The sequence below is a fragment of the Mirounga leonina genome, unplaced genomic scaffold (genome assembly GCF_011800145.1).
Source record: "Mirounga leonina isolate KUSES-001 unplaced genomic scaffold, KU_Mleo_1.0 Mir_128, whole genome shotgun sequence".
NCBI classification, from domain to species: domain Eukaryota; kingdom Metazoa; phylum Chordata; class Mammalia; order Carnivora; family Phocidae; genus Mirounga; species Mirounga leonina.
Window position 1 is genome coordinate 5,427,208 of NW_023270320.1, and position 12,689 is coordinate 5,439,896.

The 12,689-nt window shown below is 37.8% G+C and overlaps 1 protein-coding gene across 1 annotated transcript in view; it reads right to left on the reverse strand.

Moving 5' to 3' along the window:
- Nucleotides 1–12,689, reverse strand: part of LOC118009944 (disintegrin and metalloproteinase domain-containing protein 32-like) — a 196,519-nt gene that overhangs the window by 83,229 nt on the left and 100,601 nt on the right. Inside the window, exon 12 of the mRNA XM_035003988.1 lies at nt 2,435–2,612. Within this exon, the coding sequence (XP_034859879.1) occupies nt 2,435–2,612 (178 nt within the window). The remainder of the gene's footprint in view (nt 1–2,434; nt 2,613–12,689) is intronic.

The window sequence follows — 12,689 nt, forward strand, 5'->3', positions numbered from 1 at the left end:
GAAGGAAGGAAGGAAGGAAGGAAGGAAGGAAGGAAGGAAGGAAGGAAATGTGCTGCATCATTCTATTCACATGACTTTCTAGATCAGACAAAACTGACAATCAGATGTTTCCTGAACAGGTATCACAATCTCAGATTTCAAGATATAGTACAAAGTACTATATAGTAATCAAAGCAGTATGGTACTGACACAAAAACAGACACTTAGATCAATGAAACAGAATACCGAGTTCAGAACTAAAGCTCCGCTTATATGGGCCATTGATCTACAACAAAGGAGGCAAGAATATACAATGTGGAAAAGACAGTCTCTTCAACATACAATGTCAGGAAAATTGGAGAGCTACATGCAAAAGAACTGGACAACTTTCTTACACCATACACAAAAATAATCTCAAAGTAGATTAAGAAACTACATGTGAGACCAACCTGAAACCATAAAATTCCTAGAAGAAAACATAGGCAGTAATTTCTTTGATATATCTTTGACATAATATTTTTCCATTTATGTCTCCTCTACAAGGGAAACAAAAGCAAAATTAAACTACTGGGACTGCACCAAAATAAAAAGCTTCTGTGTAACTAAGGAAACCATCAATGAAACAAAAGAGCAACCTACTGAATAGGAAAAGATATTTGCAAAATTATATATCCAATAAGGGGTTAATATCCAAAATATATAAAGAACTTATACAACTCAACACCAAAAAAAAAAAAAAAAAAAAATCCAATTAAAAAATGGGCAGAGGACCTGAATAGACATTTCTCCAATGAAGACATACCGATGGCCAACAGACACATGAAGAGATACTGAACATCACTCATCCTCAGGGAAATGCGAATCAAAACCATAATGAGATATCACTTTACACCTGTCAGAATGGCTAAAATCAAAAACACAAGATAACATGACTTGGTGAAAATGTGAGAAAAAATAACATGCAATGTTTAGGAATGCGAATTGTTGTAGCCATTATAGAACACAGTATGGAGGCTCCTCAAGAAATTAAAAATAGAAATATCAAACAAACCCATAATTCCACTATAGGGTACTTACTCAAAGAAAACAAAAACACTAATTCAAAAAGATATTTGTACCACTATGTTTATAGGTGAATTATTTATAATAGTTAAGATATGGAAGCAACTCAAGTATCCTATGATAGATGGACAAAGAAGATGTGGGAGATTTATCTATATCTGTATCTATATCTATAGATATAATGGAATATAGATAGATGATAGATGATAGATAGGTATAATGGAATATTACTCAGCCATAAAGAAAAGAATAAAATCCCTCCATTTGTGACAACATGGGTAGACCTAGAGGATATAATGCTAAATGAAATGAGTCAGTCAGAGAAAGACAAATACCATATGATTTCACTCAAATGTGGAATTTAAGAAACAAATCAACAACAACAATAAAAAGACAAAAAAATAGAGAAAAAAATGGTGGTTGCTAGAGGGGAGTGGGCAGGGGAATGGAGAAAACAGATAAAGAGAATTAAGAGAACACTTATTATGATGAGCACCAAGAAATGCATAGAATTGTTGAATCATTATACTGTGCACCTGAAACTACCATAGCACTGTATGTTAATTATATTTTAAAAGAAAGAAATTACAAGAAAAAGAAATTAAGAAATTAAAGAAAGAAAGAGAGAGAGAAAGAGGAAGGAAGGAAGGAAAGAGGGAAGGAAGGAAGGAAGGCAGGCAGGCAAGCAGAATTAAGAGGGAGGACTTGTTCTATCAAATAGCAAAACATATTAGAAAGGCACAGTAATTAAAACAGTGTGGTATGGATACAAGTATATTCAGACCCATATATGTATCACACCCTAATATCACTTCCATCTATCTTGTAATCATGGAAATGTACAATATCTGCAGTATGGCTGCAAATACTGAATTATCTAAAAGTACTACAACCTGGACCTTTTGCATTCACTATATTTTCAGAGCTTCCCTACTAAGTGAATAATTAAAATCACCCTATGTTCAGACTGTAATATTAATAGCCTTACCTTACCATATTACTGATTCCATTGTGAAATAATACCCTAAAAGATACTTGATGGTCGGCTGACACATTAATCTTCAATAAAACATTTATAAAATATCCAGAGGTTAAGTACAGGTTTGGAAAGATCTTATATATTTAGTTTAGAATACAAAAGCTCATCTAGACTCCTATTTTTCCCATCAGCAATAATTTTTAGGAGTACATTTTTATAGTTGTTCAAAATCCTTCAGCCTACATCTATATGGTATATTCTTGTATATATTTCAAACTTGATTTCACTTACTGTAAATATTCGTCATGGTACTCAGTCATATTTGAGATACACAGATATATATATACATATTTGACAAAGAGATGAGCTAAAACAATAAATTTATTAATTAACTTTCCTATTTATCAGACTTACTTCCTCAGTACCACAGTCACACGCTTCACCTAGCTCCACTTTGCCATTGCCACAGATTGCTACCATGGTTCTTCGCATTTGTGGCTTATTCTGAAGACATCTGGCACCCATATTTGAAATGAAATTTTCAAAGTCACTCAAACTGCAACTGCTAAACGTCTTCATACCACTTGATCGCCTAGAGGTGAATCCATACAATGTCATTGGCAATACACTTCTGAAAACACAACTCTATATAATATAAATTAATTTTAAAATGTTAAATTTAATAGGTAATGATAAATGTTTATAACAAGTGCTTAGAGGTCAAAATTATTCCTGGGTAGGTCCTGTGATTTTATTCACTGGGATACATGTCCTTATTCAAATAAAATTAAGTACAACTTAATAGTAAAACTCAAACAGGCCAATTAGAAAATGGACACAGACTTGAATAGATTATTCAAAGAATACATATAAATGGCCAACAGGAAAATGAAAAGGTGCTCAATATCAGTAATCATCAGGGAATTGCAAATCAAAACCACAATAAGATATCACCACACACCTGTTAAGATGGCTATTATCATTAAAAAGATCATATTTGGCAAGGATATGGAGAAATTGGAATCCTTGGTATACTGTTTGTGGGAATGTAAACTGGGGCAGTCACTGTGGAAAACAGTAGAGAAGTTCTTCACAAAATTAAAATAGAACTACCATATGATCCCACAATCCCACTTCTGGGTATATATCCAAAATAACTGAAACCAGGATCTCAATGGGATATCTACACCCTCATGTTCACTGCAGCATTATTCACAATAGCAACGATAGGGAAGCAACCTAAATTTCCATTGACAGATGAATAGATAAAAAAAAAAAAGTGGAATATATATGCAATGGAATATTTTGCAGCCTTAAGAAAAGAAGGTAATCCTGCCATATGCAACAACATGGATGAACCACGAGGACATTATGCTAAGTGAAATAAGCCAGTAACAGAAGACAAATACTGCATGATCTCACATATATATCTCAAATAGTCAAACTCATGGATGCAGAGTTTGTACCATGTATAATGGTGGTTGTTGGGCTAGGAGGAGGTGGAAACAGGGAGTTATTCAATGGGTATAAAGTTTCAGTTATTCAATATGAGTACATTTTAGAAACCTGTTGCACAACAAGTACCTATAGTTAACAATATTGTATTGCACATTTAAAATTTTAAGAGAACTCCTGGTAAGTGTTCCTCCACAATAAAAAAAATTAAGAATAGATTAACTTTATTTTTATATACATTATAAACTACATGTACCTAAGAGAAAATTTTGAGTTTCTGGGCATGACTGTATATAAATTCTTGTATATAGAAAAAAAATATTTATACATGTATATGATGTCTCTTGCCTAGGAATGGAGAAAACCCTGTATCCATTTATGTCAATTCCCAGATATATATCAACAATTCTTCAAACTTCTCTTCTACTCCCTCAGTCTTTCCCCTGACCATTATACAATTATGAAGGTATAAAATTATCTTTGAAAGTTTGAATCGTTTCTATTTCAATGTTTTTTTTCATTTTTATTCACAGGTTTGTAGTACATATGTAATATGACAGATGATTCATTAAGCAGTAAGTTGTCTGAGGCAGGAACTTTATCATCTTTATTACTGGTATTACTTATCACAAGTACAGTACTTAGCAAACACAGAATCAATTGTCTATTGGTTTTTCATAATAACAAAAAACTTTTATTAAACATACTGTGCTTAGTTCTGAGCTTTCTCACAGATCTCAGAGAAACTGTTTATTAATCAAAATTTTATATCATTATGTCCACATATCACTAATAAAGATAACTTCAGAGAATATTTCCATAAGATGAGTCACTTTCAATGTGTAGTAAAAATCTATCAGACAAGGAGAAAACTGACATTTATTAAGTACCTATTATTAGTTGGATATTTTAGATACTTGAATATTTAATCCTCACTACAAATCAGGGAGATTGGTATTGTCACCAGCATTCTATAGAAATTGAACTAAAGTTCAGAAAAGCTAAAAACCTCACAAAACTCAGTTTGTAAATTAGCAGGATCAGCATTCACACACAGTCGTTTAAGACTTCAAATTCACGTATTTTTTTACCCCCAAATTAATCTTTGAACATTACATAATAAAATATTTACTATTAAATATTAATAAATTTTTTACTGTAAACCATAAGTTTTGATAATACTATCACCAGAATTGAAAAGTGAGGAAAATTTTAATTGAAAACTATATGATATTTTGGCTCTGGAAACTATTTTTAGTCAACTATATGTCATCCCAAGTTATTCACCTTTTTGCTCCCCAAAACAGCAGTTCTTAAGAACAAGTGTTCCCAAGATTACTTGTAATCAGTTATACAGAATTTTTTCCATTTATTTTGTTGAGATTTTATACTTTGAATTCTAATGCAATGTTAGCTTTGTTCCCAAATTATTTTATAAATGCTTACTGAAACTATGATATAACTAGCCTAAGTTCTAGGTTCAGAGACAGAGAAATTAAGTGATAGAAAAAAGTAATGGTACTTTCCCACTGGAAATGGGAAATGCTCTCTACCATTTTTTTGAGGTTAAGGCTAGCACTTGACAGCATTTGGAAAAAAGAAAAAAGAACTTTCACTTCACTTTTGTGTCTGCGAGATTCATTCTTCGACTCCCTGAGACAAGAACCTTGCAATCCTGCAACACCTTCTCACAAATAAAAAAAATGTAGAACACTATATAAACCTGCGGGCAGGAGTTAAGATGGCAAGAGTAGTAGGGGGGCCCTAAGCTTGCCTCGTCCCTCGAATACAGTTAGATAATTATCAAATTCTTAACACCAAGAAATCAATCTGAGGTCGAGAGAAAACTGCAAGTCTACTAGTAGAAAAGCAACGCCGTTTGGAAGACAGGCGGCGCGGAGAGCTGATCTGGGAGAGAGAGAACTGTGGGTAACGCGCAGGAGAGTCCTGCTTAGGGACACTACCGCAAGGCGGTATAAGCCGAGGAGCACAAAATCTGAAATCTTAGACATCCGCCCCTGCCCGCGTTGTGCCTGGCTTAAAGGTGCTCAGGGGGCAAAGAGGGTTAGAAGCCCAGGAGCGGACAGGGTGGTCTGAGGATTTCCTGGGTCACAAGAACAAGCGGCGCAGATGTGCTGCTCTGTTTTCAGGATAGGAGTGGAGACTCCGGCTGAGGGCAGCGAGTGTGCTGCCGGCTCTCTGCTCGGCGCCGCCGTGAACTCCGAACTGCTGCGCCGTGGTGTGGCTGCACCCTGGCACAGGCCGGCCACAGGCAAACGTGCAGTGAGACCCTCCCCCACGGGAGCGCGGCAGGTCCGCACCAGGGGAGTCCCTAAAATTTGGAGTTCTGAAACCCAGTCACATTCCAGAGATGAAACAGTTCAGACACAGGCAAGGAGAAGGCAGGGATCTGAGGGCAGCTGGGGACACAAGATTGATTGTTCTTCTTGTGACGGCTTCCTAAAGAGTTGGGGGCATAAACTCTCAGCACTAGGGCTAGAGGGCGGGTGGCAGAGGCGGGGGCTGCCATTTTCGTCCAGCCCATCAGCACTGAAAGCCTTCAGGGAGCAAAACCGAGCCACCTAGTGGAGGCCAGAGCCCCCTGCACCCTAGAGAGACATCCCCACCAGGGCAAGTCCACCTGAGAATCAGGGCAACAAGGCCCCTCCCCAGAAGACCAGCACAAACATCTTGCACACACCAAGTCTACTGATCTTAGAGTGCTACAGAGCTTCAGCTCTAAGGGAAATAGGATCTAACTTCCTTTTTGTTTTTTTTATTATTACTTTTTCACTTTTTAATTTTTTTAATTCCTTTTTTATTTGTTTTTGTTTTTTAATTTTTATTTACATATATTTTATATTTTTATTTGTTTGCTTGTTTGTTTATTTATTTATTTTTGGATGGACCTTCTTTTAACAAGCAGACTATAAAATACACCCAGGATCTAGTTTTGTTGTTGTTTTCTTTTTCTATTTTTCTTTTCTGGACAAAATGACAAGATGGAGAATTCATCTCAAAAGAAACAACAGGAAATAGCACTCATGGCCAGATATATCAATCCAGATATAAGTAAAATGTCTGAACTAGAAAGTGGCAAGATATATTCAATGTGCTGAATGGGAAAAATATACAGCCAAGAAAACTTTATCCAGCAAGGCTGTCATTCAGAATAGGAGAGATAAAGAGTTTCTCAGACAAACAAAAACTAAAGGAGTTCACAACCACTAAACCAGCCCTGCAAGAAATATTAAGGGGACCCTTGGAGTAGGGGGGGGGGAGACCAAAATCAACAAAGACTAGAAAGGACCAGAGAACATTACCAGAAACACCAACTCTATAGGTAACACAGTGACACTAAATTCACATCTCTCAATAATCACTCTGAATGCAAATGTAATAAATGCTCCAGTCAAAAGACATAGGGTATCAGAATGGATTTAAAAAAAAAAAAAAAAAACAAGATCCATCTATACGCTGCCTGCAAGAGACTCGTTTTAGACCTAAAGACACCAGCAGATTGAAAATGGGAGATGGAGAACCATCTATCATGCTAATGGACATCAAAAGAAAGCCAGGAGGAGTTAAGATGGTAGAGAAATAGGGGGACCCTGGGCCTTCCTTGTCCCTTAAGCAGAGCTGTATTGAGGTCAGATCACTTGGAACACCCCAGAAATTAATCTGAGGATTGGAAGAAGGGTCTCAACAGCTGAAGGGAGATAGCATGGCAGCTGTGAGGCATGTGGAAGTGAATTGGGGGAGAGAAAAACTGCTGTGCTGAGGAGGGTAGGAAACCCTTTCCATGGGGAGAGAAAGGTTGAGAAGGCTTAAGAGAGTGCGGCCTTGGGTTTGCACGAGAAAACTTCTACGGACCACAGGCTAAGGAGCCAGGGGAATTGAGTGTGGCAGGTGTTTTTGCAAACAGTGTGGAGCTCAGTCTCAGGTTTTGGAAGTGCGAGACTTTTGCCAGAGGAGAACTGTGGCATGTGCTTCTGGGGAGAAGGAGGACGGTGGCCAGAGAGCACACAAAGTGGTGTAGGGATCTCCTGCAATGCACTGAGAGAAACTGTTCCCCTTCCTGAAGTCCATTTGGAAAAGGGTGTATTGCCTCTCCAAGGACAAAAGACCCTCTGGGCGCCGGCAAAGGGCCTTTCACTGGCAGGGGACAAAGGAGCATGCAGAGGATGGAGAACCTGGTCTCTGCTTTTCCTGGTGCCACACCATATATTCTGCACACCACGCAGATGTGGGACTTTTTTCTGGGACAAAGGGCACTAGTCAGAGCACAGTGAGGCTCTAATCTGAAGAAGGGAGTGGATCCCTGTGGCGCTGGGTCCCTTAAGTTTTGGAATTTTGAATCCCAGCTGCATGCCAAAATAAAACACAGGAAAGCTGTGGTGCCAGGGTGCTGACGGCCCTTGCTTTTCTGTGAGGGCTTCCTGAACAGCATAAAATGTGAGATATCCTGTCCAGGTATGAGAGAGTGGCGTGGCACCATTTCACCCTCACCACCAACACGGTCGGACTTCAGAGAGCAACACAGCAGCCCCAGCGGAGGAAGAAGCCGTTGACATCAAAACCTGCCCCCTGCGATTGGCAAATGCATTTTCAATGGGACAGGACTGACTCTGAGCCAGTGCAGCGGGCCTCTGCCCCAGAAGAGCCACACAGGCTGGACACCGCAGGCACCAAGTCTACTGATCTACAGAGCTTCAATGCGTCCCCTTCAATTCTTCAGTTCCGGTGCAAATAGGACCAGGCTGTGGGGTGTTTTTTTGTTTAATCTTTTCTTCTTTTATCTTTTCCTTATTCTTTTTTTTCCCTCTTCTTTCTTTTCTTTCTTGGAATCAGGCTTATAGTATTTTGTTTGTTAGACTGTTTTTACATTTCCTTTCCTTTCTTTTTTTTCTTTTCTTTTTTTGGGGGGGGATCAGGCCTCTTTTTCCTTGTAATCAGACTAATAGTTTTTGATTACCCATTTGGTTTTTTTCATTCCTTTTCCTTTTCTCTTATTTTTTTGGATCAGGCTTTTTTTGGATCAAGTTTTTTGGGTTTTGGGGGTGTTTTTCTTTTTTTTTCTTTTTTTGTCCAGGCTTACTTTAACAAACAAATCAAAGCACACCTAGATAAAGTTCCAAACACTCCTCATTGCAAGCAAAGAGGAACTCTGCAGAGGACTGACCTATGGGAAAGGGCAGCCAAAACACAACAGCAGAGTGCACACAGCACACACCAAAAACACTTTCTGAAGTGCCAGCCCCTGGACAGTGTATGACTTCTTTTTAATATAGCATTAATCTGAGGTGCAGGAAACATAACAAGCTTTTATAACACAGAAAAAGATAGAAACTTAGCCAAAATGAGAAGATGGAGGAATTCTCCCCAAAAGAAAGGTCAGGAAGATATCCCAGCCAGGGACTTGCTCAAAGCAGATATAAACAATATATCTGAACAAGAATTTAGAACAACAGTCATAGGACTACTAGCTGGACTTGAAAAAACCATAGAAGACACCAGAGAAACTCTTGCTGCAGAGATAAAAGACCTAAAAACTAGTCAGGCTGAAATTAAAAGAAAAAAATGCTATAACTGAAATGCAAACTAACTGGATATAATCACAATGAGGACTTAAGAGGCAGAGGAGAGAATAGGTGATATAGAAGATAAAATTATGGAAAATAATGAAGCTGAAAAGAAGACAGAAAGAAAACTATTAGATCAGGAAGGCAGACTTAGGGAAATCAGCAAACCATAAAGCAAAATAATATCCATATCATAGGATTCCCAGAAGAAGATGAGCAAGAAAAAGGGGCAGAAGGCTTTATTTGAACAAATTATACCTGAGAACTTCCCTAAACTGGGGAAGGAAAGAGGCACTCAACTCCAAGAGGCACAGAGAACTCCCCTCAAAACTAACAAAAACAAGTCAACAATACATACCATAGTGAAACTTGCAAAATACAAAGATAAAGAGAGAATTCACAGTGCAGCTAGGGACAAAAGGTTCTTAACCTACAAGGGTGAACAACATAAGGTGAGCAGCAGACCTGTTCACAGAGATCTGGAAGGCCAGAAAGGACTGGCATGATATATTCAACATGTTAAATGGGAAAAATATGCAGCCAAGAATACCTTATCCAACAAGGCTATCATTCAGAATAGAAGTAGAGATAGAGTTTCCAAGACAAACAAAAACTAAATGAGTTCACAACCACTAAACCAGATCTCCAAGAAATATTAAAGGGGACCTGTTGAGAGGGGAGGAGAGACCAAACGTAACAAATACAAGAAGGAACAGAGACAGTCTACAGGAATAGTGACTTTACAGGTAATACAATGGCACTAAATTCTATCTTTTAGTAATTACTCTGAATGTAAATGGACTAAATGCTCTAATAAAAGACATAGGGTATCAGAATGGATTTTTTTAAAAGCCCCATTGATATCCTGCTTACAAAAGATTCATTTTAGACTCAAAGACAGCTCCAGATTGAAAGTGAGGGGGTTGAAAACCATTTACCATGCTAATGGACATCAAAAGAAAGCTGGGGTGGCAATCCTTATATTAGACAAACTAGATTTTAAGCCAAAGACTGTAATAAGAGATGAAGAAGGACACTATATCATAATAAAAGGCTCTACCCAACAAGATCTAACAACTGTAAATATTTATGCCCCCAACTTGGGAGCAGCCAGCTATATAAATCAACTAATAACAAACTTAAAGTCATTGATAATAATACTCACAGCAATGGACAGATCAACAACTGGAAACAAGGGCTTTACAAACTATGGAAAGAGCCTAGATGTCCATCAACAGATGAATGGATAAAGAAGATGTGGTATATATATATATATACAATGGAATATTAGGCAGCCATCAAAAAAAAAATGAAATCTTGCCATTTGCAACAATGTGGATAGAACTATAGGGTATTTTGCTAAGCAAAATAAGTCAATCAGAGAAAGACAAGTATCATATGATCTCACTGATATGAGGAATTTCAGAAACAAGATAGAGGATCATAGGGGAAGGGAGGGAAAAATGAAACAAGATGAAACCAGAGAGGAAGACAAACCATAAGAGGCTCTTAATCTCAGGAAACAAACTGAGGGTTGCTGGAGTGGAGGGGGGGTGGGAGGGATGGGGTGGCTGGTGATGGACATTGGGGAGGGTAGGTACCTATGGTGAGCGCTGCGAATTGTGTAAGACTGATGAATCACAGACCTGTACCCCTGAAACAAATAATACATTATATGTTAATAAAAAAATTAAGAAAAAGCAAGGAGCATTATTTAAAAAAAAAAAGGAAACAAGGGCTTTAAATGACTCACTGAACCAGATGGACTTAACAGATATATTCAGAGCATTTCATCCTAAAGCAGCAGAATACATTCTTTTTGAGGGCACATGGAACATTCTCCAGAATAGATTACACACTGGGTCACAAATCAGCCCTCAACAAGTACAAAAAGATTGAGGGATGCCTGGGTGGCTCAGTCGGTTAAACGTCTGCCTTTGGCTCGGGTCACAATCCCGGGGTCCTGGGATCGAGCCCCACATCGGGCTCCTTGCTTGGCGGGGAGTCTGCTTCTCCCTCTCCCTCTGTCTGCTGCTCCCCCTGCTTGTGCTTTCTCTCTCTCTCTCTGACAAATAAATAAATAAAATCTTTTTTAAAAAAGTACAAAAAGATTGAGATCTTAGCATGCATATTTTCAGACCACAGTGCTATGAAACTTGAAGTCAACCACAAGAAAAAATGTAGAAGGACCACAAATACATGGAGGTTAAAGAACATCCTATTAAAGAATAAATGGGTCAACCAGGAAATTAAAGAAGTACTTTAAAAATACATGAAAGCAAATGGAAATGAAAACATGACAGTCTAAAACCTTTGGGATGTACCAAAGGTGGTCCTAAGAGGGAAGTATATAGTAATGCAGGCCTTCCTCAAGATGCAAGAGAAGTCTCAAACACACAACCTAAATTTACACCTACAAGAGCTAGAAAAGAAAGAGAAAATAAAGCCTAAATCCAGCAGGAGAGGGGAAATAATAAAGATTAGAGCAGAAATCAATGATATAGAACACACAAAAACAGTAGAACAGTAGATCAACAAAACCAGGAGCTGGTTCTTTGAAAGAATTAACAAGATTGTTAAACCCCCAGCCAGACTTATCAAACAGAAAAAGAGAAAGGACCCAAATAAATAAAATCATGAATGAAAGAGGAAGGATCACAACCAAAACTGCAGAGATAAAAACAATCGTAAGAGAATACCATAAAAAATTATATGCCAACAAATTGGGCAACCTGGAAGCAATGGACAAATTCACAGAAACTTACAAACTCCCAAAACTGAAACAGGAAGAAATAAAAAATTTGAAGAGACCCAAAACCAGCAAATAAACTGAACCAGTAATCAAAAATCTGCCAACAAACAAAAGTCCTGCCCAGATGGCTTCCCAAGGGAATTCTACCAGACATGTGAAGAGTTAATACCTACCTTTCTGAAACTGTTCCAAAAAATAGAAGTGGAAGGAAGACTTCCAAACTCATTCTACAAAGCCTGCATTACCTGGATTCCAAAACTAGACAAAGATCCTACTAAAAAGGAGAATTACAGGCCAATAACCTTGATGAATATAGATGCAAAAGTTCTCAATAAAATACTAGCAAATCAAATTCGACATTACATGAAAAGGATTATTCACCATGACCAAGTGGGATTTTTTTTCCTGGGCTGCAGGGGTGGTTTAACATCCACAAATCAATCAATGTGACACACCACATTAATAAAAGAAAGGATAAGAACCATATGATGCTCTCAATAGATGCAGAAAAAGCATTTGAAAAAATGCAGCATCCTTTCATGATAAAAACCCTCAACAAAGTAGGGATAGATGGAACGTACCTCAACATCATAAATGCACTATATGAAAAACCAACAGTTAATATTATCCTCAACGGGGAAAAACTGAGAGCCTTTCCCCTACAGTCAGGAACAAGACAATGATGTTCACTTTTACCATTACTATTTAACATAGTACTGAAAATCTTAGCCACAGCAATCATACAACAAAAAGAAAAAAAGGCGTCCAAATTGGCAAGGAAGAAGTCAAACTTTCACTACTCACAGATGACATGGTACTTTATGTAGAAAACACTAAAGATGCCACCAAAAAATTACTAGAACCCATACATGAATTCAGC